We start from the raw sequence: 23,675 nt of genomic DNA on the forward strand, positions 1-23,675 counted from the left end.
AAGGACACTCGGGAATCAAGCGGTGACCACTTTTCTCCCGCCAATTCTTTTTTATATTCGTACGAATGTCTCTCTCTCTCTCCGGGCCCGTCCCCATTTGTCCGCAGCCGTCTTATAAAAAATTTGACAACCATTCTCATCGTGCGCCGAGATTAAGATTTGGATTTTTTATCCTCTCCCCTCCCCAAATTTTCGGCGCCTCTGAGGTTCGTGTCTGAGAGTAATCCTTGTGGTGAAGGATTGGAGGGGGTTTGTGTGTCATGGAGTTTAATTGTACAAGGGGGAGGGGGATGGTGAAGGACAAGGGCGCTTAGTTGGCGTCGGGCTGGTGGAGGATGTACTCGACAGCCTGGCTGACTAGAGGGGGGTTAGTACCAAGTTTTAGGGAGAGTAGAGAGGGAGCGTACCGGAGTGGATGGAGTCGGCATCCTTGTCGGGGATCTCGATGCTGAACTCCTCCTCGATGGCCATGACGACCTCGACGGTGTCGAGAGAGTCGAGGCCGAGGTCGTTGGCGAAGTGAGCGGAGGGCTTGATCTGCTGGTGTGTTAGGTTTGAAGGGTGAGTGGAAGCTGTTCGAGACGTACGTTGGAGACATCGTTGACCTGAGGTGGAGTTTGTTAGCATGTGTGACTGATAAGTTTGGATATAGGTATTGAAGAGTCGGGATTTGACGGTTAACAGTGGAATTGATGTCAGCTGTGACAAGATGCTCGCTCCAGCAAGATCAATGCCTCAGCATCCATCAACCCACATCATGCCGAAGCCAACCCCTCCCCAATGCCCTCATCCACCCGGCAGACCCGAAGAGTCAAAAACTCACCTTGTCAAAGCCCTGCAGCAAGCTCATGATGCGGCCCTCGACCTCCTCCTTGTTGAGCGCACCGCCGGCGCTGTAAAACCGCACACCCTGGAAGCTCTGGATCTTGGGGACGACGACGGCGGTAGCGGCGCGGGGGGCAGCGACGGCGAATCTTGTCACGGCGGCGGGTCGGGCGGCGACGCGGGCGACGGATCGGAGAACGGCGGTACGGAACATGGTTGCGAAGTTTTTGGACAAGTTGTCTTGTTCAATTGGTGGGGAGGAGGGTGAGCGGTTGGAGAGGTTGATGAGGCCGGGTTTGGAGGTGGTGATGATAAATTTCTCGTTGTTTCTGGAGAGAGTCGGAGCTAGCTGGGATTGGGAATGGTCACGTGATTCAAATGCCTTGAGAGTTTCGGCCTTCGGTGGTGGTTGGCCGGAGATAGATACGTCAGCGGGAACTGGGAGATTTGATTGGTTGAAGGGTGCCGAGGATAATTGAGATGGGAAGATGGGGTTGATGTTGGGTGCTGTAACTCGATGACGAGAGATGGATTGATTTTGTAAATACGGGCATATATGATTCTGTATGTGTTAAATAAGAGGAATTTTTTGTGGATTTATTCACATCGTTTTGAAGGCTCAATTGTTGTTCAACTACACTTCACCTCACTCTTTTACCGAGTCAGCAAAATCTACCCTATCCTCATTGGTCCCACCTACACAGCTGCCACGGCTCCGGAGGAGGTTCCGAGGAGACTAGACCTGCTCAACATTGGTCTGTGAATTACCTACGAGATTTTATACTGTATGTTGTTTTTCCGGGGTTGAGAATATTAAGTTCTCCGTGTCTCAACGGCAAGCCCGAGGAGGCGCATACCAGCTGAGGCTGACTTTAGTTGTTAGGCTCAATTGAGATGTGAAGTAAATAACCAGGTCGGATGATACAGTATTTGGACGAATGAACCATTTGTAAGTAGACCTTTCTCCTTTATTTAACGGACCTCGAACATTCTATTATACATTGAAACAACATACCTGAACAGATCTCCGTCGGTGAATTATCACTCCCTCGTTCACCATCAAGCTACCCTAAAGCCACGACGCCAACCACCGGAAATAGCTCTCTGCAGCTGTACCTCGCAAAACATCAAAGCAACCCTCTCCTGCAACTTAGAACTTATCAACATGACGCAGATCCTACCTGCCAAGTCCAGCAAACGTTCCCGCCTCTCTCTTTCCGCATAAACAAATCCCGACCTGGTCGTCCAACCGTCGCATGATCTCCCCTCTCCCCTTGTCCAATCATTTGTCCCCAACCAAAAGTTCCCCGAAGTCGATCAAAGATAGACTTGTTCCACCTCCCAGATCTAGACGGTTCCTCCGACCCGCTTCTTTGACCTTTTGACAAGCACCACGCAAACCCCCGAGAAGTTTATTCACTGTAAGGTATGCGGGATAACGGGTTCCAGGCCAGGGGAAAGAAAAAGTGATCGAGGGAGGAAACATTGGCTAGGATAGGAAGGAGGCTTTGTGGACGAGCATCATTCCCATGCCTGCACAGCTCATCCTGCATGGGGTGAGCGAGACACGAGCTTACAAGACAGGATAAAAAGCCATCAACGCCCACCCTCTTTCACTCTCTTCCTTCTCATGCTTCTTCTCACATCCCTCGTGTAACCCTTTCGTCATCATGAAGCTTCACCTCCTCACCTTTGCCCTCTCGGCCTCCGCCTGCCTTCTCCCTTCGGACCTCGTCCCTAGGGATTCGCGTGAGGCCAACCACTTTGCCCTGCACGCCAGACAATCCCGTCCGGAGCCAGACTTTCCTATCGGAAAGGGCGATCGCTTCAAGAAGGGCGCCATTGTCCCCAAGGGTCTTTCGACTTCTGACCGCGACCTCAAGTCCATCCTCACGCCCACCGAAGTCTCGTCTGCTCTTCAGGGCCTCGCAAACACCTTCAAGGATGTCGAGCTGATCCGTCCTCCGTACAAGTCGTATGAGGGTTTCCAGTTCCTGGGCGCCCAGGTTGGAAAGAAGCCCAAGCTGCTCATCATCAGCGGCGTGCACGCCCGTGAGCGCGGCGGACCTGACAACGTGGTCTACTTCCTGTCGGACCTGCTGCACGCCCGCAAGGCCAACAAGGGCCTCAAGTACGGCAAGACGACCTTTTCCGCCGCCCAGGTCCGCAAGGCCCTCGACGCCGGCATCGTCATCCTCCCACTCGTCAACCCGGACGGTGTCAAGTACGACCAGGCCACCAATGAGTGCTGGCGCAAGAACCGCAACCCCAAGAGCTCCAAGGGTAGACCCGACAAGATCGGCATCGACATCAACCGCAACTATGATTTCATCTGGGACTACAAGAAGGCCTTTAGCCCCAACGCTGATCTTTCGGGTGTTTCTTCGGATGACCCCTCCAGCGAGGTGTTCCACGGCACGTCGCCGACTTCGGAGCCCGAGACTAAGAGTGTCGTCTGGGCTATGGACAAGTACAAGGATCTGACCTGGTTCATCGACCTGCACTCTTTCGGTGGTGATATCCTCTATGCCTGGGGTGATGACAACGCCCAGACCAAGGATCCCAAGGAGAACTTTCTCAACCCCAAGTACAACGGTCGCCGCGGTGTCGTGGGTGACGAGCCCGCCAAGACTGGATACAAGGAGTACATTAAGAGCCAGGACCTCACTGTCCAAAAGTCGCTGGCGAACCGCATGAAGGTAGCCATGGAGAAGGCCGGCGCCACCCTGTACGCCGTCATGGAGTCTGTCGGTCTGTACCCAACTGCCGGAGCCAGCACCGACTACGCCCAGGGCCGATACTACGCGGCCAAGTGCGGCGTCGGAAAGCTGCAGGCCTACACCATCGAGTTCGGCGAGGAGAGCGGATCCGCGGCTTGTCCCTTTTACCCCGGCAAGACCCAGTATCACTCGTGGATGAGGCAGGTTGCTTCGGGACTGATGGAGGTTGCGCTTCAGGCGGCTGATAGCAAGCCCGAGAGCAAGAAGTGCTGAGCGATGATGATGATGATTTGAGCGGTGTTAGAAGCATTCCATGGCGTTGATGAATTCGAAGTAATAGTCGTAATCGAGCTGAAGAGGCAGTCAGCCAAGATTCCGCCTAGATCAAGAGACCTACATCTTCCTTGACTCTCCTATCACTTCCTATGTGACTCTCTTATCACCTCCCACGTCTTGACTCTGCTGTCACCTGCTTAATCAAGTTAGACCTCCCTCTCACCTCGCATCACCAAAGAGACTGCCATATCCGATGAGTGACAAAGGGGCGTTTTCTGGAGATCTAGATTATATACAACACATCTCCTCCACCACCGTCTGAAAGGGCCTCGCCACTCTTTCAGACATTGTTTCTTGCCCCGTCGCATCAAAAAAACATGTTCCTACAACGTTAAACAGCTAAACAGCTCGAGGCAGCAGCAAAAACAATGGGGCAAATAATGCAATTGATAGTATCTCCATCTCCCTTTTCGTAGATATTTGGATTTTTGGGTTTATCGGTATGGCGCGTCGGCGCGGATGGCGGCTGCGAGCTCGGGCTCCCACTTGTCTCCGTTGGAAAGGAGCTTCTCTGTTTGACATGTTAGCCGAAGGATTCGAAACCGTATGTCCGAGCTGGCATTGGATCATCAAGACGACCATAGGAGCTCGGAAAAAGAGAAATGGCCGTCCAAGAAGCCCAATTGAGCCCTCGGATGGACAGGTATTCGTCGGCGGAAATCAATTGGGACAACGCACCCTTGTTGTACAGCAGCTCTTCTCGGGTCTCGGTAGCGTACTCGGCGTTGGGGCTCTCAACGATGGCGTCGACGGGGCAAGACTCCTGGCAGAAACCGCAGTAGATGCACTTGGTCATGTCGATATCGTACTTGGTCGTTCGGCGGGATCCGTCGGCTCGCTCCTCGGCCTCGATGGTGATGGCCTGGGCGGGGCAGATCTATCGGGGTCAGCACATCGAATTCTCCCATTGTCGGATACAGGGGATCGTACAGCCTCGCAGAGCTTGCAGGCAATGCATCGCTCCTCACCAGAGGGGTATCGTCGGAGGGCGTGCTCGCCTCGGAATCGGGGGGAGATGGGGCCCTGCGGCGGGTCAGCTCATGTTTCGGTCCGGGCGGATACGTGAAGCTCTCTGGCATACCTTCTCGAAGGGGTAGTAGATGGTGTAGCTATTCTCATCAGCATCCCAGCACCCCTGAAATATTATTTCTCGATTCCAATGGAGTAAACGTACGGTGGTCGGAAGAACTGCTCGAGCAGCACATACATGCCCCTCGCCATCTCCGTCATGAGGAAAAACTTGCCCACGCGGTCCAGGGTGCTCTCCTTATCCCACGTCCACTGCACCTGCCTGCTCGTCCGGAAGTTGGCGGGGGGAGGTCCCTGGGGCGTCGCATATCCTCGCTGCTGGGCGACAAAGAGTCTCGCGGCCACGAGGGAGCTGGAGGTGAGCTGGCGGCGCGCGAGCATGGCCGTCGAGGCCTGCAGGGCCGGGGCCATCTTCGATTAACTCGGGGAGGTCGAACGACGGGTAGGACTCGGCGGAGGGCAATTGACGGCGAGGTCAATTGGGTCGGGTTCGGCTTGAGGGCGGAAGGCGAGGGATTGACGTGATGGATGTGTTCGGCTCGGGAAAGTTGCTCAGCGGGATTTGGAGATTACAATGCTAGGCAGATGATTGGCGGTTGCTGTGCTCGTGACCTAGCACGTGACTGCCGTCAACAAGACAATCATTACTCAAGATCATCGTCACCATTGACAGTACAAAACATGTTCAATTAATAATTACTTGGTAAATCTCAATTAATTCCTTGCTTCTGATTGGTATCTTTGCAAACTGGCCGTAAAGTTGAGTGGTCATTCATCATATCCTCCATCCAATGCCTCGTCACGTCGTCTCGTCCTCACGGCTATGCAGCTCTAAGGTATCAAGTACAGCAGATGCTAATAATTCCATCAAAATCCCAAACTCCATGCAAATCCCGTAAAATCAACACTATGCTCCATATACCAGCTTAGAAGCTCCTCTCCCATGCTTGCCACCATAGACCCATGTTGGCCGCCACAACCAGATCCAGCATCTTCAACCCATCAGGATGAATAATGAGCTTTCCTAGCTTAGCCCTCTTCCCGCGGTTGCCACCGCCGGCCTTCTCTTTACCCAGGTTGAGATCGAATGGTGAAACCATGCCATCGTCATCGTAAGAAACATCGCTCCGGCCATCTCGCTTGAGGAGCTTGTTGAAGTGCCCCTGAATCTGGTTCTTCACCTCCTCACGACCTTCAGGGGACTTGAAGAGCTCAGCCGTTGGCAGGTTGAAGCGCAGCTCGCTCACCAGCATGCTGCTGGATTGAGGCGGACCAATACCCTGGTTTGCGAGAGGGTTGAATGATTGCTGATCATCGTGCAAGATGTGGTAACACTTGAGACTGCGTCCAGAAGGAGCAGTGCGGAACTCGCATCTGCCATTCCAGGGGCTCGTAAAGATGTGCCCCCGGGGCCTCAGACCTGGGCCAGGCTGCATGGAAATCTGTGGCTCGGTAGGAGACTGGGCTTCACCAACAGAATCCATCGACCCAACACTTCCCGATCGGCCGTGACCTCGTCCCTCCTGGTTAAGCTTTTCTCGCCAGTTGGATGCCCAGCTCTTTGTGTACCCCATAGCAACCGTTCTCTGGAGAACGACCCCTCCGTCCTTCGGTTGGTTAGCATCCGTACCAGGGCCGGCGTCGAAGCTTCGCCTTGCGGGCATGCCGCGGAACTTTCCGTAACCCAGCGTCTCGATTTGGACGTTGATGGGGGCGTTTCCGTTACTCGGCGATTGCGCGACGGGTGGCACGGATCCGAAGAGCGGGTTTGAATCATCCTGATCCGGCTGTGGCCCGTCGGGTTGAATCGACGAGACGTGCGCGACGTTCCACTGGTTTCCTGTGCTCGGATCACGACGGATCAGTGCCAGTGTAAAAGGCTTTCCTTCGTAGCTTATTCTCGGCGACGGCGAGCGACTGTGGGTTGCTCTTCCTGGGACCTGGCTCGCCCTCGTCATATGGTCAAAGTTGGCTGCCTGGTATGGCCCAGGAGGAGGCGGGAGAGGTTTATCGTTTTCGGGGTTGGTCGCAGGGCTGGACATTGGTCGGGGACCGATTGGTTTTCGGCCAAGCGGCGAAGTAGGAGCCTGAATTGTAGGCACGGGGGTCGGCCGAGGTGGTAGATCAGGCCTGGGTTCATCCAGCGAATGCTTGTTGCCTGGCCACACGGGCTTTGTCTGAACAGCATCCAAGCTTGAATTGACCGAGAGCCCGCGAGGCCGGCCAGGATCTTGATATTCGCTGCCGAAAGGGGGGACAGGGAGATGATCACGGGTGGGAGGTGTCAGGGGTCTTGCTGACCCAGGTAGAGGTTTCCTGGGAATATTTCGCATCGAGGAGCTGTCGTCGCTCGAAGATCGGTGGCCGTCATCTCGTAAAGGTGGTGGATTCACCAGTTCTGTCGAGGGGGCTTCGTGATGGACGTAGTAAAGGCAGTTGGCGACATCTTCGCCGGTAACATTCTTAAGCTGAGGCTTAAAGGGCGAAAGAATCACATCTGGTACAGAAAGTGGTTAGTGTCAGCTCCAATGACGGGGACTTGAAGGTGAGAGCCAAAATCTTACCTCGAGTGCCGGGAACTCTGGAGATGTAGAGAGTTAAAGGATCCTGCCGCTCTTGCGCAGGGTTGATGGGATATTGCGGCGGATTGCTCGCGAGGTTGTTGAGAGCAGAAAGTGAACGAGCTTCCATTCTTGGAGTTGGAGGGTGTTGTCGGATCTGCGTGGGGGAGGGAAGGTGGTGGAGGTGGAGTATTTGTTAGGAGAGAGGCAGTCTGTGAGAGAACGGGGAGTCGAGATGAGATAAGGACCCAACCGCCTCCAACCTCTTTTGTTTATTTGTCGGGAGATTGATGAAAGAAGGTTCTGACCGACAGTTGAACAAAAGAGTAACGGTCAAGTCGAGGTATTAATTATGTCTTGGCTTTGGCTTTGGGCTGCGAAACGGCAACTAGTAAAACGTCCGACGACGTGGCAGAAGATGAACAAAGGAGATCTGCGAGGCGAGAACAGGAGGTGAATAATGAGGATCAGCCCTGCATTAGAGGGCAGCTAATAATAAGCACCAGGAAGGACTGTTTTGATTTGATATTATTTTTTTTGCTGTCTTTTTAATAAAGGCTATGTTCTTTCAGAGGGCGAAAACCCAACGTCAGCTGGCGGGGGCTGTGCTTGGACGCCCATTTTTGCTTGGCAGGGTCCATTTCTCAAACGATGATGAGGCTGGGCTGAACGATTTCTGGTGCCTGAGCATGTTCCGATGAGGTTTGTTTGTCTTGGGGGCCTGAGCTTGGCAAAGCATGATTGTTGTCACCTCAACACGGTTTCACAGGCCAAAACTTACACTTCTGACCGTCCTTTGAGACTTTGCTGAGGCTGGGATGGGTTCAGGTTGTGGGGACGCGTCGGGACGCGCACTGCCGACGTCACTTGGCGCAGCAGGGGGAGTCACTTCTAGACTCGCCGGGACTCTACCGCTTCAACGGAGCCCGCATGGTCCCCGGGTCGTGGGCGAGGGACCCGCGGGCCCCCGGTTGCCCTGTGGCGGTGTCCGCACTGTATTAGCCACCGTAAACCAGGGGGATCCCTCTCAAGGTGATGCCGTGATGGTGGCTGAAATACAGTTTATGAGCTGTACGCACTGTCCTAGGGTCATCTTTACGCTGCATCCATCCATCATCCTCTCTTACTCAGGCATTCCCCCGTCATTGCTATTCTGAGCTGATCCCCAAAAGTCAATCCCTGTTTGTTATTCATTTCTGCAACAAGGGTTCGGGGTCGACTCGCGTGCCGATGCCGTCCAAGGGTTCCCGGGTCGCTCCACCAACGGCGTTTACCGTAAGGCTGGATAAGAGGCTGCTGTCGCGAACCACCACCATGACGTATCACTTTTTGTTCGCATGAACCGCCAAGAAGAGAAAGAAATACGCCTACCAAAGTTCCGTTGGCGCTTCGGGGATCATCTGAAGCTCCGGCCGCGCAGTCTTGATGAGTTGTCCGAAAAACTCTGTTGATCCTCGGCTTCTATTTTCGCATATGGCCGCTTAGAGATGGAGACAGATTCATCATCACTGTGGCTTTAACGGGCAGATGATGAGCTGTTTGAATGGCGGCATTAAGCTTTCTATCCACGTTGCAATCCTCTAACAATCACCAGAGCGCCATTCAGAGCCATCACTGGTGAAGAGAGACTCAACCAATTTAGTACGAAACATGACCTCTTACCACGGCTGGACACCTGGCTGCCCAACAACTTTTCCAACGTCACCGTCCTTCTCACCCTCAATCACCTTCTTGACCAGCTCTCCTCCGATAGAGGGATCTCCAGCCCCAGCCTTCTTCAACATTTCCGGATTGCCTCCTAGACCCGTTGCCAAGAATCCAGGGCTGATACACCAAACCTTGACTCCGTCCTCCTTGAGAAGATGGTACCATGACAACATGAGCATGTTGAGCGCAACTTTGCTGGAACGGTAAGCGGTGGCTGTGCGTACATCCATCTTCGGCCATCCGCTGGGGATATCGCGCGCGAGATTGGTTAGGAGGGACTTGTGGCAGCCCTCGAGCGTTGACAGTCCCGAGGTGAGGAAGATAAGGCGGGGCGACGATCCGGCTAGGAGGAGGGGGATGAAGGTGGTGGTGATGACTTGCGTGCTGGAGACGTTGACGTCGTAGGTCTTGTTGTAGAGGGTGCGTAGGTAGGCAGGATCAGCGGCATCCTGGTCCAAAGTTTTGTCGAAAGAAGCTCCTGTGACTGTTGTAAGTGATGTGCTTGTAGCTATTTAGATCACGCTACCTACCAGCATTGTTCACGAGAACGTCAAGCTTGCCATATTTAGACTTGACGTGCTCAAAGAGCTTGCGAATAGACTCGTCATCAGCAATGTCGATCTGGACAGGCTCCGCAGTGCTCTTGACGTCTGGGAACTCCTCCTTGAGCTGCGCAATGGCCTTGTCGGCGTTGGAGGGAGTGCGGCTGCCCAGGAGGACGTGGTAGGTCTTGGGAGATCGGAAGAGGGCTTTGACCGTCTCGAGGCCGATGCCAGTGTTGGCGCCGGTGATGAGGACGAGTTCCTTGTCTGCCATTGTGATTTGGATGAGTGTATTTGGAGTGATGCAGATTGTTGAGGAGTGTAGCTCAGGGAGGATATTCTCTTAAATAGTTGGGTTTGAGACATTGATTCATCATGACTTCACGTGTAAACAGTCGACTTACACGGGCTACCTTACCTACCTGGACGAAACAGGAACAGTGCACAAGCGATCCAAGTCGCGAGATGACGGACTTAAGGGCAAACACCGCGAGATATGTAGGCAATAGTATTGATCTGAAATAGTATGGGAATATCTCTGACGTTTCCAATTGGCTCATACATTGCTCGTCGTGGTAGAGTAGCCCGGCCCTCGCTCAAGACCGGAGGCCGAGTGGATCTCGCGGCCGGAGATAAAGAGCGCAAAACCCCGGAGCCGGAACTCGCTATTGTCAAGGTTCCGGAGCCGAAAAGGACGGATTGAGCCGAAAGGGAAGAGGGCCGAGTATATATACTACGGCAGATAAAGAAACTCTAATCTGTCTCGGAGTGGGTTTCCTGTTTTCGTATTTCTGGAAGTCGATGGCGACGGGATCGATCCACATGTCGGAATGGCCTCCCGATTTTGTCCAGTCGGAGGAGAGTCCCGATGGTTCGACAAGTCTACTTCGTATGGCGAGCATCTAGGAGCGAGCTTCTAATGGCATTGGAGGAATTTTGATCAAATGTCCTGCATGAGGCAGCTCATGCCCCGCATCGACCATGATGTGTTGGAGTTACCCCGCCGATGTCGCATGGCATCAATACGAGCTTAACTTTCCTCATCCTGCTTCTCTATACCTTCTCTCTACTCTTCACACTCTCTATACTCGTGTAAGCTTCTAAGATGTCTCTCAACAAGGTCCTCCTCGTCGGTGCAAACGGCAACCTCGGTACCGTCCTCCTCGAAGGTCTCGTCGCTTCCAAGTCGTTCGACATCTCCGTCGCCAAGCGCGCATCCTCTACTTCTACACCTGCCTACGCCTCGTCCACCACCTCCGTCACCATCCCCGATGACATGTCAGTCGAGGGCCTCGTGCCCGCCCTCAAGGGCCAAGACGTCGTGATCGCCTCGTTCCCTCTCAAGGACGTTTCGCAGCACCTGCGGCTCGCAGAGGCTTCGGCCAAGGCTGGTGTCAAGCGGTTCATCCCTGCCGACTTTGGCAGTTGTGATGCGCAGAGCGAGGAGGCCAAGAAGCTGTTGAAGCTTTACCGTGATAAGGATCTCGTGAGGGAGAAGTGTGTTGAGCTTGCGGCGGAGAACCCGGGTTTCTCGTGGACGTCGCTCGTGTGTGGGCACTTTTTCGACTTTGGCATTCGTGATGGACTGCTGCACTTTAACCTCGACACCAACGAGGCTGTCATTCTTGACAAGGGTGACGTCCCAGCTTCAGCAGCTACTCTCCGCCGTGTGGGCGAGGCCCTCGTCGCAGTCCTCAAGCGCCCCGACACAACAAAGAACCGCCTCCTCTACGTCCAAAGTTTCCGCAAGACACAGCTCGAAGTGCTCGCATCCCTGGAAAAGGCCACGGGCGCAACCTGGACGCGGGAGTTTGTCGACTCCAAGGCGTTCCTTGAGCGCGAGGTGAACAAGCTGTCTGTCAACTTTAGCAAGCACGCCATGGAGGAGATTGTGTTTGTGCTGGGCACCCTAGATGCGGACTGGACAAAGAGGGGCGAGGCGTTTGCTATGGAGGAGCTTGGTCTTGAGGATGAGGATTTGGACAAGGTTGTGCAGGAGGTTGTTGATCAGTGGAAGAAGGAGAAGGCTGAGCAAAAGTAGAGAAGTAAAAGTATAGAAGGGAATAGACTATAGATGTCGGCCTGGAGATATAATGATAGACATTGTCCGTCTTATGCCGGAGCTTCTACAATCTGTGATTGAGCCTGGTTTGGTGAAAATAGTCACTCAGGAATAGAATCATGATGCCATTGGCAAGTATAGAGCCGTGTAAGTGCATTAATGCTGTGTTGTCGATGACATCCCTCTCGGAGGACATTGCTCGCATTGATTCCAGACATGCAACAACGGGTCTACTCGCTGGCCATGAATCTCATAAAAATAATAAGCCACTCAGAAATGTTGAGGAATCACAGAACTTTGAGATATTTTGTGCATTGTTTACATCCGTGAGGCCAGCCAGGTCGCATCTGGTTACTCCGATCAGCCGGTCCTCTTAAAGGCCGCTTGGCCGACAAACTCATGATTGGACGACACACCAAAACAAAAACGTCATTACTGGAGCAAAGAGCAAGACATTCCAACGGCAGCAAGAGAGTTCAGCTCGAGAAATCGTTTTTGCCCCAAAATGCATCAGCCAAGGGACTAAGCTCACACACCGTCTTACAGAGCACAAGAGTATGCCAAATTAAGAACTTCTCCCATCGGATCGTCGCTGGAGGAACATTTCTGCTGCATCTTATATCACACTGGGCTTGCATCATGGTGCTCGTATTTCCCCTTGTGCAAATCCTCTGGGCGTCACCGGGTCATCATTCAGCCCCTAACCAATCTACTCTCCCGTTTCGCATACACGGCTTACTGCTGTACGAAGCCCTGTCCATGCTCGGCAGATTGATCGACACCTCGTATCATTCGCAGGACGGTACGTACGAGCCGCTGCAGCCACAGAAAAACGTGGCGATCCCTTCAATTTGCGGGGAGAGCCCGGATGTCGGGCGATGCAAATGACAGCTGAGGCGTCACTTCCGTTGTACGGGAGACGAGGGTGGATGGGTATATAATACGTAATTGATGCCCTCGTGGAGGTTTGTGCTGTAGCTGTGGAACTATATAGCTTTGCATTGCATATACTTGCAGTCACTATTCTACTTGCTTGACGTTTATTTATACCCTGATCAAGACCACTCTACTACACCATGTGGTCTCTACCTATCCTCGCGACTTTGCTCGCTCTGTAAGACATCTATCCATCTACATACCAATGCCACTGCTAACACTCATAGAACCCCCCTCTCCTTGGCTGGTAAAAAGTGCACCACCACCACCACGCCCTGCCCAACCGTCACCACCACAGCCGAGATCTGCTCAACCTGCGTCCTCAAAGAGTGCCTCGCCCTCTCCACAATCTCCAACCCACGCTCCTGCCCCCCAAGATCGCCACCGTCACAACATCCTACCCCTGCGCCGACAACACTTGTCCCGACGGCTGCGCGTCTACTTCCTACATCTACGCATCCACCTACGGAAACCCTCACCCTACCATTACCAAGAAGCCCGCATGCCCGACTGTCACGTCTGTTCTTGGACGGTGCTCGACTTGTGTTATGCCCATGTGTATGGCTCTTTCTACTATCAAGTCTGAGTGTGGATGTCCTTTTACGGCTGCTACTGTCACGACGAGCTATGCTTGTGATGGTAAATGTCCTGGTGGATGTGCGGGAACCGAGTATGTGTATGATACTGTGACACCGGATTGTAAGGGGTATCCCACTGCTGTGTAGACGAGTGAGGTTCGAGACTGAGGCAGGTTGGGAGGTTATGGCCAGGAAAATGGTTGGCTAAAGACATGGCAAATTGTGAGGAAGCCGATTCGATTCTATTGTACATATTGATACGTGAATTGAGAACAAGTTTGATTCAAATCTGGAGTCAGTTCCACCTTGCCAACCGGTTGTCGAGCGACGACCCGGTAACCAAAAATACCGTGAAATGGCGGGACGGCCGAGTTTTCACTCCGTCTTACTTTTCTCGCTTACCAGCCTGATTCAAGAGCATTAAAAATTCCGGTATGAGTCGGCGGCCTGGTGCCCGGTTCACCGCTAGGCTGGTGTTGTTGTCTAAGACAATTTGCTGCCAAGACAGCCGACCTCGTGTGCCGCTGTCTGGAACGGGAGCGCGGCCTATTGATTGACACATAATGGCATCTTGGTATTGGGATTCTGAAGGTTGGGTTGTTCTTGGAAATACCGTCGTGAATAGGAAAAAGAGGTTGGGAATAGATACAACAAGTATATATCGCTGGTGTATGTCGAGATTAGAACCAATCTTTCATCATCAAACAACTCACAACAACTACAACTACAACTTGCAACTCATCGAGAACAAATCAAACCCTCTATCCTAGGAACACCAATCCAACACACTTCTCGATCTTGAACAACATGGCACCAACAACCTTCATCACAAGCCTCCTGGCCCTCACAACAACCTCCATCCTCGCCTCTCCCGTCCCCCACCCAACATCCAACTTTGAATACGTTGGCTGCGTCTCAGGATCCCCCTCCATCTTTCCCAAGCACATGCCCTTCGACCCCCCCTTTTCAGCCGAAGCCTGTCTTGAAGCTTGCATCGGACAGGCTCACCTTGTCGCCATCGGAGGTGGTTGCTACTGCGATGATCCTGACGATGCGACGCCCGTGAGCTTTGAGCTTGTGGATGAGGCGAGGTGCTCGACTGTTTGTGTTCCTGGGGATGATGGTAGTGGAAAGTGTGGAGGTGATGGTGTTTTCAGCTTGTGGCAGCTTCCGGGGACTGAAAAGGCGGATTGCAAGAAGGCCGAGGTCAAGGTCGTTGTTGAATGCCCTCCTGAAGTCGTTGACTGTCCTGGAAGAGCCGCTGCTGCTCCTGCTGCTGCACCTGAGGAGACTATCCCGCCTGTTATCCCCACTGCTGCTTGCCCCCCTGAGGGATGCGGTGAACCTATCCCTCCCACTCCCGTGGCTCAGGCACAGCAGGCTGCTGCCAATCCTTGTCCTCCCGGAGGATGCGGTGAGCCTGTGCTACCACCTACTCCTGCTGTCCGGAAGCAAGCCGCTGCTAATGCTTGTCCTCCTGAGGGGTGCCCTCCTGCGACTCCCGTTCCAGCTCCCATCCCGGCTCCTGTTCCCGCCCCAGCTGCGACACCTGCTCCCGCAAACAACTCGACTCCCAACGGCTGCCCCCCTGAAGGATGTGTGCCGCCTCCTGCTTCGGAAAATCCTGCTGCTGTCTTGCCTGGATGCGAGGGCGACAACTGCGAAGATAGCAATGCCAGTCCTGCGGAGAACCAGGATGAAGCTTCTGGAAGTTCTGCTGGAAGCGCCGGCGAAGACACTGGAGCGGCTGGCGAGCAGAGCGACGCCTCAGCTGGGCAAAGCGATGCAGCGGGCGAACAAAGCGGCCCCTCTGGTGAGGACAGCGGTGCGTCTGGCGAAGCCCCTGCTCTTGTGAGCGAGAGCCCTAGACTGTACAGCTCTGGTGTCCTCTCATCCATCGTCGCCATCATCTTTGGCCTGTACTTGATGTGAGGCAATAGGATGAATGACATGACTGGATTCGCTCAAACACTGGATGTTTGGATCTGCGAAAAATGATTTATGATTGGGCTTCATGATTATGATTTGGGAGTTTGGGATTTTGCTTTGATAGACTAGAATAGGAATACAATGCCAACATTGAGCATGCACTGTTTCTTAAAAGTCAAGGCCGTGGTGCGACCCAATATATGTGCTATATCGTCAGATTACTTCACGCTCCACACAATTAACGAATGGCAAGGTAAAGTGGACAAGACCCTAGGACATGAATAGGGTATTGTCTTGGCAATTTGATCCTTTCTCCCTGAAACCTCATAGACTAGTTGATTACTTTGGCGCATTTGTCAAGGGTACATATCGAACGCCAAACAACTTCTTCTTTGTAATCTCCCCATTCTCATCCTTTTCGATCCGCCAGACGTGCTGGCTATATCCCATCCCATCGTCGTCCACGGGAATAAACATGCTGCACGCTATTAGTATCGTCTTGACAGGTCATCTTGGGCAACTTACCATCCGGGTGCCTTTAACTGCTCCAGGAGCTCTGGATGTATCTCAGCCGCCGACGCTCCGACGTGAATAACATCCCACCCCTTTCCTTCAACCTGTTCCCCTTCTCTTGGCTCCTCAACCCATCCCTTCCTCCCATCGCCCAACCTAAACTTGACTTTGCCACTCTCAAGAAACTTTCTCCCCTCGGGACTCTTTGCCATGTTATGCTCCCCTAGCTCTTTCAATTCCTTAATATGCTCTAGTCCCACGACGAGGCCCTTCTCGCCGACTAGTTCAGCCATTACATGTGTCAAGTATCCCGAGCCGGAGCCGATATCGAGGACGCGAGGTGATGGAGAGGTTGAGGAGGGGATTAGGTAGGCGAGGCAATGTTCGATGGCTGAGGCGTGCATGTGAGGAGCTGATATGGTGGCAGAGTGGCCGATAGGTTGGGGAGAGTCTTCGTATGGCATTGACGGAGCATAATGAGCACGATCGACCTGAAGTTGTTAGTCAAACTAGTAATAATGCGAAATCTTCGGATAGTACCTTGAGAAAAGCTTCCTTGACACGAGCATCAGTAATGAGCCCGCTCCTCCACATATTGTCGATGAGCGCCTCGTTGGTAGAGCCGGTGCATCTCCAAGCCATGTTGATGCTGAAGCGGTGTATAGAGTGGCTATGTCGTAGGAGAAAAGCCGGAGGGCAAAATGCCGACAGGATGGATACTATCCGGAGTAGCCTCTTGGGTGAAGCCACGATGACGAGGGGTGTTGCGGAAGTCGGCTTTGGAGATGTGGGAGAAGATAGCTTGTGCAAGATGTAGAGTATACGGTGGAAGAGGCGAGGAGGTTTGCTGTTTGATCGTTTGAGGAATTAGGAAGTAAAGTACTGGAACCAGGTGTTGCAGAAGAAAGACAAGATCAGTGATGGAGCGATGATAATGACTTGACGTTGATGGTGGGAGCTTGTGCGGGGCCGAATCCGGGGATCAGCGGGAGATGTTCGTGGCGGACGGGTAACCCCACAACCATATTGATAGTCTATCAATCGCTAACAAGACGCGACATGGGGGTACAGCACATTAGTTAGATGTTGGTTCGATGCTACTGTTGATGCAGAGGTTTACATCCTATGCCCGTGAAGGGTACTTTGAGGTGTACATCGAGTCTTCATAATCACAGCTCATCATGACACCCTGCTTGAACGTATATTTTGATAGACGTGACTAAGAAACTGCGTGTGACGCGCCAAACAATGAGCTTGTAGTAGGACCCAGATTCCATCCCTCCATCCAGAAAACGCCAAAAGGGAAAGCAAGGCTCATCTGACGCGCTTGCATGATGATGGTATTGTTATACAGAAAAAAGAGCTCGCCAGGATATCATTTAACACCAATTACACCACACGCTCGTTGGGTTCCGTCTCGGCAATGATGGGAACGCCCAGGCCGCGGTCGGGGCTTTGGAGGACCAGTTGCTCGTGTCGACGGGCTCGTAGAAACTCGGCGACGCTCTTGATGAGGAGGAACCAGCCCACGACCATAAGAACATAGCCCAACCATTCACCTCCGCTGATGCTGCCCATGTCGTCGTCCGTCACGTCGCTTTGCTTGAATTCGTGAGAGTTGGGGTTGGGGGGCGCAGCGTAGCCGTCGGGGCCGTTCATCGCTGGGGGTTCATCGTCCGAGACACCCTTCATGTAAAAGCCGTATTGGATGAGGGTGATACCGAGGCCGGCGCGGGAACCGTTCTTGGCAGCGTGGGTCGAGTGGAGAAGGTAGGTAAGAAGGAAGCCGACGAGAGTAAAGGCTACTGAGATCATGCCGTTCCACATGAAGGAGAAGAAGGATCCAACAGGCATGCCGTCGATGTAGACCTCATCGGGGCCGCCCATGCCCGGGGCGAGGATAGTGGTTTCCCAATATGGGGGAGCGGCGTCGGCAGCGGCTTGTTCGTACGACTGCAGCAGGTTAGCGTTGGGACACCTTATCAAAGTCTATCCGGGTGTCACATACCGGTGGTTGCTCGTCCTTCTCGGGGTCACTGCTGCCTCTCTCGGGGCGCGCAGACAGATTGGCAAAAACACCATCAGATCCGTGTCCTCCTCCCACGATCCTCGTCGGCCTTGACCCTGATGGTGTCGGTACCGGGGCAGCCGGCTGAACTGGGGGTTGTAACGTGCCGACATTCTCGGTCGATGAAGCCGCCGAGGTTGTGTTGTGTCGCATCAGTCGCCTCCGGTCGTCCACCTCATCGTCGCTATCGTCATCATCGTCAAAGGCATCGGCGAGGGCGGGATCGACCTGGCGGTTTCTTGTGGGAGAGGAGGCTCGGGAGTGGAAGGAGGGCGGTGGGGAGTTGGGGATGGGACCGAGGCGGTTTCGAGCGTCGATGGGACTGTCGACGTCGTCTTCGTCGTGAGCGTTGACCTGTATCTGTTAGAACTTCTACACTATCCAAAACACCTAGAAATCGTGGGTCGCGATGCTTACTCGTTCGTATCGTCCAGACATGATGGCTATCGGGTGTCGGCTGCCTCCCGGGTCCGCTCGCCACTAACAAAGAGGTTACGCACGCGACTTCAAGGATTCGCTACAGGAGCGACGTTGAAGTGTCTGGAGAGTAAAGGAAAAAAAGAATAACAAAAGGAGAGATTTGCAATCTGTTGGCGCAAGAGGCGACAAAACAAAAAGGGGGAAAGCTTTTTTCAAGGGAACGACGTGGAAAGGTTTGGTTGCGTTGCGTTGCAGTTGCGTCCAGCGGTTACAAAGGCGAGGAGAAAGCCAGGCCAGAGTTTCGGGGGGCGGACTTGATCAATAATGCCGCCGGGTCTGTCGTCGTACTCGGATGGCCACGGCGGTATCGGCACAGTGCGGGGGTCCGAGAAGGCTCTGGAAAGCCGGTCCGGGAGAAAGAAGGGGCACATGTCTGGAAAGCCGGATCCGGGAGAAATGATAGGGGCACATGTGCAGGTGGGTAGTGCCGAGACACGCTAAAGTGCAGCCTGCGCACTGTGCTCCTGTCTCACTAATCGCACTGGATGACGACTCCCGCTTTATCTGCTCTCGACCCTTGCGCCTTTTCTGCTTGGGGTTGAAACGTACACTCGACCCCTTTGGCTGAACTCAATAACATGGAAAAGGGGTCGTAAACACAAAGAAGAAGAAAACAAGTCAGACACCCAAACCAATTACAAAGCCTCGGGCGGGAAAAAGTCCCCTAAAAGAGTGCCTGGATGTGGTTCGCGAGGTGGGCTGTGTTCCGAGGGACTCCACCTCCACAGACCATGCCCCATCCATCACAGGCTTCTGTCGAGAGATGGTGATGAGGCAATCAATTGCAAGGGTCTCGTGGCGGCCTGAGGCAAGGGCCACATGACCCAATCAGATGGGTCTTTGATGACAGTCTTGATTAGAGTTTACACTGTGGCGGGCACACTGTTCTTGGGAATTTCTTCATGGTTGACGTCGTGGAATTTGACGGTTGCGCAGTACGATACTGGAATCACCCTTGTCCTCAATTCACAATGTCGCGCTCATTATCTGTAAGTAGAGACATGTTAGAATGCAACCGCGACAAAGTTCTAGCTAACGTTTTCTCTTTCAGCGCAAAATCTACTCCGACGTCTTTGCCCGCTGGCCGAAGCAGGCCCTCCGACCGGATCACCAACTCCAAGATGTCCTCGGCAAGGCCGTAACCGAGCGATACCAAAACTACAAGCCATCGATGGAGCGGGAGGAACTGCTAAAGGCGAGGGCATTGCAATTCCTCCTCCAAGACCGATACAACGATCGAGTACGCACAAACCTCAACATTTAATATGGATGGGATGCTAACGAAGGGGCTAGTTCAAGCTCAAGGGACGATTGCTAGAGCCAAAGAGTCAGCCTACATACTTTGAGGATCTGGTCAGGGAGATTGACGAGGCGCCGAACCGATCTTGGATAGAGAGGTTGGGCAAGAGGTTGTCTGGTATGATTCGGTTCCAGTAGACGAGAGACGACATGCGAACGGTTATACAAAAGGAGATATGGTTTGCCGGCGCGCAAAGGGTACTGATGATATGATATGGTTGCATTTGGCTGTACATTAGCTGTATTAAAAGCGATTCCCTCAAGTCCCTGTCTGCCAGTATATGTACTCTGTCACAGGATACGCGGAGTCTTTTTGACCCAACTGAGCGTTTGTCTACAACTAACTATCATTGCCTGATGTCTATAGCATTGGACGTAGTGCTAGAAATTGCTATTCGACACAGCTCCAGCCCGTGGTAGCTCTCAGAGCAGAGTATCACGAGGAGGAATTAATCAAGTCACGATATCAGGGCCTTGGATGTGGCGATTCTAAACCTAATCGCTTTCTTCATAATTGCTTAATTAACGCCGTAACTGTTGCCTCAAATCCCAGTTAATACGAGGTCAGTGAAACCGCTCGTTGTGCGAGACACTCGTGTCCTGAGCATCAGAAACATTCCCCGATTCCGACCAGCAGTAATTCCCTGGTTCTCGGGCCTATAACCATCATGTGTGAGCCACATGGACGCACGCGTGAAGTAGCCATTGCCGCTGATGATCTGCAAGAGTCTTGGAATGAATGGCTTAAAGCTTGGTTCGTATTGCTGGGGTTACCTCTGCGTTTATGGCTATAGTCCATAGACGGTTCGCCTGGTGAATATCCAAATGATTGTGGCTCTGGAAACGATTGACATTTACAGGCCCTTGTTTGTAGACTGGCTATTCTCATGAGTCATCAGTTGACTCTACTCGTTGGCCAGTATCCAGTACCATACGCATAAAGTTGTACTTCTGTACACAAGACCGCCATGCCGATGCAATCACCTCAGGTAGGTCTCACATAACTCTAGTTTGAGCCAATCTTTAGACTTGATCCACTCCCTGGTTGGGAATGCACATGCTTTATGTCGGTTGATCAAGCTTTGTTATATTTCTGAAGCATCGCCTCAACACCAAGTCCTCGTCTATAAAGATTTTCTTCTTTAAATATATCTCCCCTCCGGATCCACCCTTTCCATGAGCGAAATGCTCTGCTCATACAGCGTAAACACAATACCACCACTCATGACCAACCTCGCAAGTCGCGGTAGCGCACCGCTCCAGAAGGTCAACACACCCTCCTGCTTGAAGATGATGCTGGCGCACTTGAACGAGTTGCCATACATATTGCGCGCTTCAATACTCTGCATGCGCGTCTTGATGGTGTCGAGAGGCTGCGTCACGTACACGGTGATGAGACCCGCGAGACCACCCGTCGCAAAGGTTCCCACGGCGCCGAGCTTTTCTCCAGGTGCTGTGTAGGACTCGGCGAGCTGCTTGAGGAAGGTGTAGGAGCCGAAGCGCGTGGCGCTGTTGGCGGCTTGACGGGCTGTCGTGGGGACGAAGCCTTGGAAGAAGCCGCGGAAGCCTCGTTCGCGGGCGATGATGGGGATGGCGTCGAGGAAGCCGCGCATTCGGGGCTTGGGGAGCTTGCGGTCGTCGATTCTGGGAGGGTGAGTATACTGTAAAAGAGAGGGGTTTGCGGACTTACAGTGTCGTCTTGATACTCTCTGTGGGAGTCACAGCTAGCAACGACTCTGTCACACCAGCGCCGAAACCCGCAAGGACAGTTCGAGGTCCTGATAGCTTGCCAGTCTCATCGGCAAGGAGCGCCTTGTACTGATCAAACGCAACGAATCCTGCCCCGAGTTAACCTCACGCGACACCTTGCGACGGCTTCATACGTACGGATTCCAGCCTTGGCCGAGTTTCCAATAATCAGGGTGGTGCACCCGGCATACCACTGCTTGCCAAACGGAGGCCATGGCAGCTTCTGGCCGGCTGCTAACCGTCGGTTGAGCTGTGACCGGGTCTTGGCAACTAGACGCTCCTAATCAGTTCTCCCCTATGCATTTTCTGGTTTGTTTCGACCTTGGTGTCTTCCTCTCTCGAAGTCGACCGGTTCGGTGGGGGAAAAGAGTGGTTTCGGCTACGTGGACGTACATTCGGCGGGATAGGTGATGGCTATGATTCAAAAGATGGTACGTTAGTTTCGAGCTCGGAGGGGAAAGCGTGTCTTGTGCGTACCGATCTCGATGGCTCCAGCAGTCGATCCGGCAATGACGGACCGGAGAGCGCTGGGCTTCTTCTTCTTCTCAACTTCCTGCGATGTCGACGCCATGGTATTTGACTCTGTCGGTTATCGCAAGGGTTTGGTGTTGATGGGCAACTTTTTTTATTGGGGAAAACGTGGGGGAAGAGGTGTGAAGTGGATGTGTGATTTCGTCACTTTACAGCCGATGTCGCTGAACCACTGAGTGAGAAAGAGTCAGCCGCTAATTTACAGGGTGGTTCGGTTGTCATGCAGGGGCGCTTCAAGGCGGTTGTGGGTAACCTCGGGCTTGCGGCTCACCTCTCAGCTCACCTCGGGCAACCAAGAGTTCACCGTGTCCTGTATAGCACGATACGAGAGTTGGCGTCATGTTATGAGCAAAGAGTTGCTTTTATGGTGTTTATAAAATTGGAATCACTCAGGTAGGAGTACTGTTTGCACCCTCAAATGCCGACATGGCGATGCCCGTTTCGAGGACGTCATGTCTGTCTAGTGACTTCTCGAGAGTTCCTAAACGACATCCATCTTTGAAGTCTGAAGCTGTGAAGGCCTGCTTCTGTGCCTCGCAACGAGTTTATACGTCAAGGTTAGTCAATGCGCATGGGTGTATTAGCTAGTCAAGTCATCTTTATTGGTGTATTCGTGCTTTCTAGACCAGTTCAAAGTACAAAACAAATCCTTCGTCAATTACAGAAACTGCCTGGCTGCACGCCTCTCATAGTGCTTCATGACATTATGGGAAGTGGTGCATTTGTTGTCCAGAGCCTTTGTCGCATGATCAATGTAAGCGTCCTTGAAGATCTTGAACAACGTTGGACTCTTCAGAGGACTCGGAATGAACTTTCGAATGTTGGGTTCGAGCATCTCTTTGACAATGTCCAGAGAAAGAGTATGTGTATCCTCACGGCTGGTGATTCTGTCGCAGTCTCCAAAGTCAAAGAGATAAAGGTCGACAGTGTACGAGGTGTGTTGGAATGGCTTCTTGGTAGGTGAAGTACCAAAAGCAAACTGCACGCCCTCACCGTAGAGCCAACAGCGGTAATGAAGGAGAGAAAAAGCCTGACCTATCGCTTGCGCAAGGCTCGAGCTGTCCATGCCAATGTCGCGCATGTCTGAGAGAGAAAGCTCCAAGTCGCCAAGCGAGAAATCACCAGGTTTTCTAGAATGGGTGTTGAGTCCGAGGCAGGGCTGAACTAAGCAGTGCTGGTTCCCTTGTTGGTTCAGGATCTCTTCCACGACGTACGGGTCCATAGTCGAGCCCGCGAGTTTGGGATGGAATTGCTGAATCAAAGCGCGTCCTACAGCCTTTGGCAGGGGGTAGATCATGTCCATTTCAATGGCCGGAGTTAGGATGCAGAATGGATGGGGCAGGCCATAGCTATGGCTGCCTGTGTCCAATAATGTCACCCAGTCCGTGATGGCTTTGACATTCCCCGGCACTTTGATTGGGATGTTGGATCCTGACTCATAGGTATCGAATACTTGGTGAACTTCCATCGTCATCCCGGTCTCCTTCACTACCGCGGAGACGAGGCCGCCGACGATGCTGTAATACGGATGTCGCTTCTTGACAACCGTTTCTCGTCTGGGCTTGTGGAGGATGGACGAAGAACTTCCATAGCCAACCTCAATGAACGAATCGGTACCGTCGAGGATATTTCGATTGGGACTGTCGGGAAAGATGCTGATGCCTGGCCTCAGAGTTGCACCGAGAACAGACAAAGGGGGTAGGATGTCCAGTGCACTCTCCGAGTACTCTGTGACGGGCTGGGAGTCTCCAGACATCATGTCTGCGGTGCGTTTGGTGCCTCTATCAGACATCTTGATGATTGGCGAGAA

At 53.0% G+C, this 23,675-nt stretch overlaps 12 protein-coding genes across 12 annotated transcripts; 5 read left to right on the top strand and 7 right to left on the bottom strand.

Moving 5' to 3' along the window:
• Positions 1-310: 310 nt before the first annotated feature.
• On the bottom strand, positions 311-1,039 carry MRS44_002208 (uncharacterized protein; the record flags this gene model as incomplete). Its single annotated transcript, XM_046284826.2, has 4 exons — positions 311-357; positions 408-537; positions 588-605; positions 824-1,039. 4 exons carry the CDS (start codon positions 1,037-1,039, stop codon positions 311-313), a joined length of 411 nt encoding a protein of 136 aa, XP_046126778.1.
• Positions 1,040-2,495: 1,456 nt separating this feature from the next.
• On the top strand, positions 2,496-3,818 carry MRS44_002209 (uncharacterized protein; the record flags this gene model as incomplete). The annotated part of the gene is made up of 1 exon (XM_046284827.2): positions 2,496-3,818. The coding sequence occupies one exon, from the start codon at positions 2,496-2,498 to the stop codon at positions 3,816-3,818; it is 1,323 nt and encodes a 440-aa protein (XP_046126779.1).
• Positions 3,819-4,315: 497 nt separating this feature from the next.
• MRS44_002210 (uncharacterized protein) lies at positions 4,316-5,321 on the bottom strand (the record flags this gene model as incomplete). Its single annotated transcript, XM_046271546.2, has 5 exons — positions 4,316-4,392; positions 4,560-4,758; positions 4,812-4,904; positions 4,963-4,990; positions 5,056-5,321. The coding sequence occupies 5 exons, from the start codon at positions 5,319-5,321 to the stop codon at positions 4,316-4,318; spliced, it is 663 nt and encodes a 220-aa protein (XP_046126780.2).
• Positions 5,322-5,836: 515 nt separating this feature from the next.
• On the bottom strand, positions 5,837-7,601 carry MRS44_002211 (uncharacterized protein; the record flags this gene model as incomplete). The annotated part of the gene is made up of 2 exons (XM_046284828.2): positions 5,837-7,407; positions 7,475-7,601. The coding sequence occupies 2 exons, from the start codon at positions 7,599-7,601 to the stop codon at positions 5,837-5,839; spliced, it is 1,698 nt and encodes a 565-aa protein (XP_046126781.1).
• Positions 7,602-9,129: 1,528 nt separating this feature from the next.
• On the bottom strand, positions 9,130-9,994 carry MRS44_002212 (uncharacterized protein; the record flags this gene model as incomplete). The annotated part of the gene is made up of 2 exons (XM_046284829.2): positions 9,130-9,656; positions 9,709-9,994. 2 exons carry the CDS (start codon positions 9,992-9,994, stop codon positions 9,130-9,132), a joined length of 813 nt encoding a protein of 270 aa, XP_046126782.1.
• Positions 9,995-10,825: 831 nt separating this feature from the next.
• On the top strand, positions 10,826-11,761 carry MRS44_002213 (uncharacterized protein; the record flags this gene model as incomplete). Its single annotated transcript, XM_046277460.2, has 1 exon — positions 10,826-11,761. The coding sequence occupies one exon, from the start codon at positions 10,826-10,828 to the stop codon at positions 11,759-11,761; it is 936 nt and encodes a 311-aa protein (XP_046126783.1).
• A 1,097-nt stretch (positions 11,762-12,858) lies between these two features.
• Positions 12,859-13,443, top strand: MRS44_002214 (uncharacterized protein; the record flags this gene model as incomplete). Its single annotated transcript, XM_065622733.1, has 3 exons — positions 12,859-12,896; positions 12,946-12,972; positions 13,047-13,443. The coding sequence occupies 3 exons, from the start codon at positions 12,859-12,861 to the stop codon at positions 13,441-13,443; spliced, it is 462 nt and encodes a 153-aa protein (XP_065478805.1).
• Positions 13,444-14,103: 660 nt separating this feature from the next.
• On the top strand, positions 14,104-15,228 carry MRS44_002215 (uncharacterized protein; the record flags this gene model as incomplete). The annotated part of the gene is made up of 1 exon (XM_046284314.2): positions 14,104-15,228. One exon carries the CDS (start codon positions 14,104-14,106, stop codon positions 15,226-15,228), a length of 1,125 nt encoding a protein of 374 aa, XP_046126786.2.
• Positions 15,229-15,564: 336 nt separating this feature from the next.
• Positions 15,565-18,244, bottom strand: MRS44_002216 (uncharacterized protein; the record flags this gene model as incomplete). Its single annotated transcript, XM_065622734.1, has 6 exons — positions 15,565-15,703; positions 15,751-16,229; positions 16,279-16,585; positions 17,132-17,691; positions 17,747-18,166; positions 18,224-18,244. 6 exons carry the CDS (start codon positions 18,242-18,244, stop codon positions 15,565-15,567), a joined length of 1,926 nt encoding a protein of 641 aa, XP_065478806.1.
• Positions 18,245-19,257: 1,013 nt separating this feature from the next.
• Positions 19,258-19,723, top strand: MRS44_002217 (uncharacterized protein; the record flags this gene model as incomplete). The annotated part of the gene is made up of 3 exons (XM_046277463.2): positions 19,258-19,275; positions 19,338-19,526; positions 19,580-19,723. The coding sequence occupies 3 exons, from the start codon at positions 19,258-19,260 to the stop codon at positions 19,721-19,723; spliced, it is 351 nt and encodes a 116-aa protein (XP_046126789.2).
• Positions 19,724-20,727: 1,004 nt separating this feature from the next.
• On the bottom strand, positions 20,728-21,905 carry MRS44_002218 (uncharacterized protein; the record flags this gene model as incomplete). The annotated part of the gene is made up of 5 exons (XM_065622735.1): positions 20,728-21,229; positions 21,276-21,423; positions 21,473-21,604; positions 21,728-21,748; positions 21,812-21,905. The coding sequence occupies 5 exons, from the start codon at positions 21,903-21,905 to the stop codon at positions 20,728-20,730; spliced, it is 897 nt and encodes a 298-aa protein (XP_065478807.1).
• Positions 21,906-22,523: 618 nt separating this feature from the next.
• On the bottom strand, positions 22,524-23,657 carry MRS44_002219 (uncharacterized protein; the record flags this gene model as incomplete). Its single annotated transcript, XM_046271504.2, has 1 exon — positions 22,524-23,657. One exon carries the CDS (start codon positions 23,655-23,657, stop codon positions 22,524-22,526), a length of 1,134 nt encoding a protein of 377 aa, XP_046126791.2.
• Between the last annotated feature and the right edge of the window lie 18 nt (positions 23,658-23,675).

The sequence above is a fragment of the Fusarium solani genome (genome assembly GCF_023522795.1).
Source record: "Fusarium solani strain SB1 chromosome Unknown bctg00000001, whole genome shotgun sequence".
Classification (NCBI taxonomy): Eukaryota; Fungi; Ascomycota; class Sordariomycetes; order Hypocreales; family Nectriaceae; genus Fusarium; species Fusarium solani.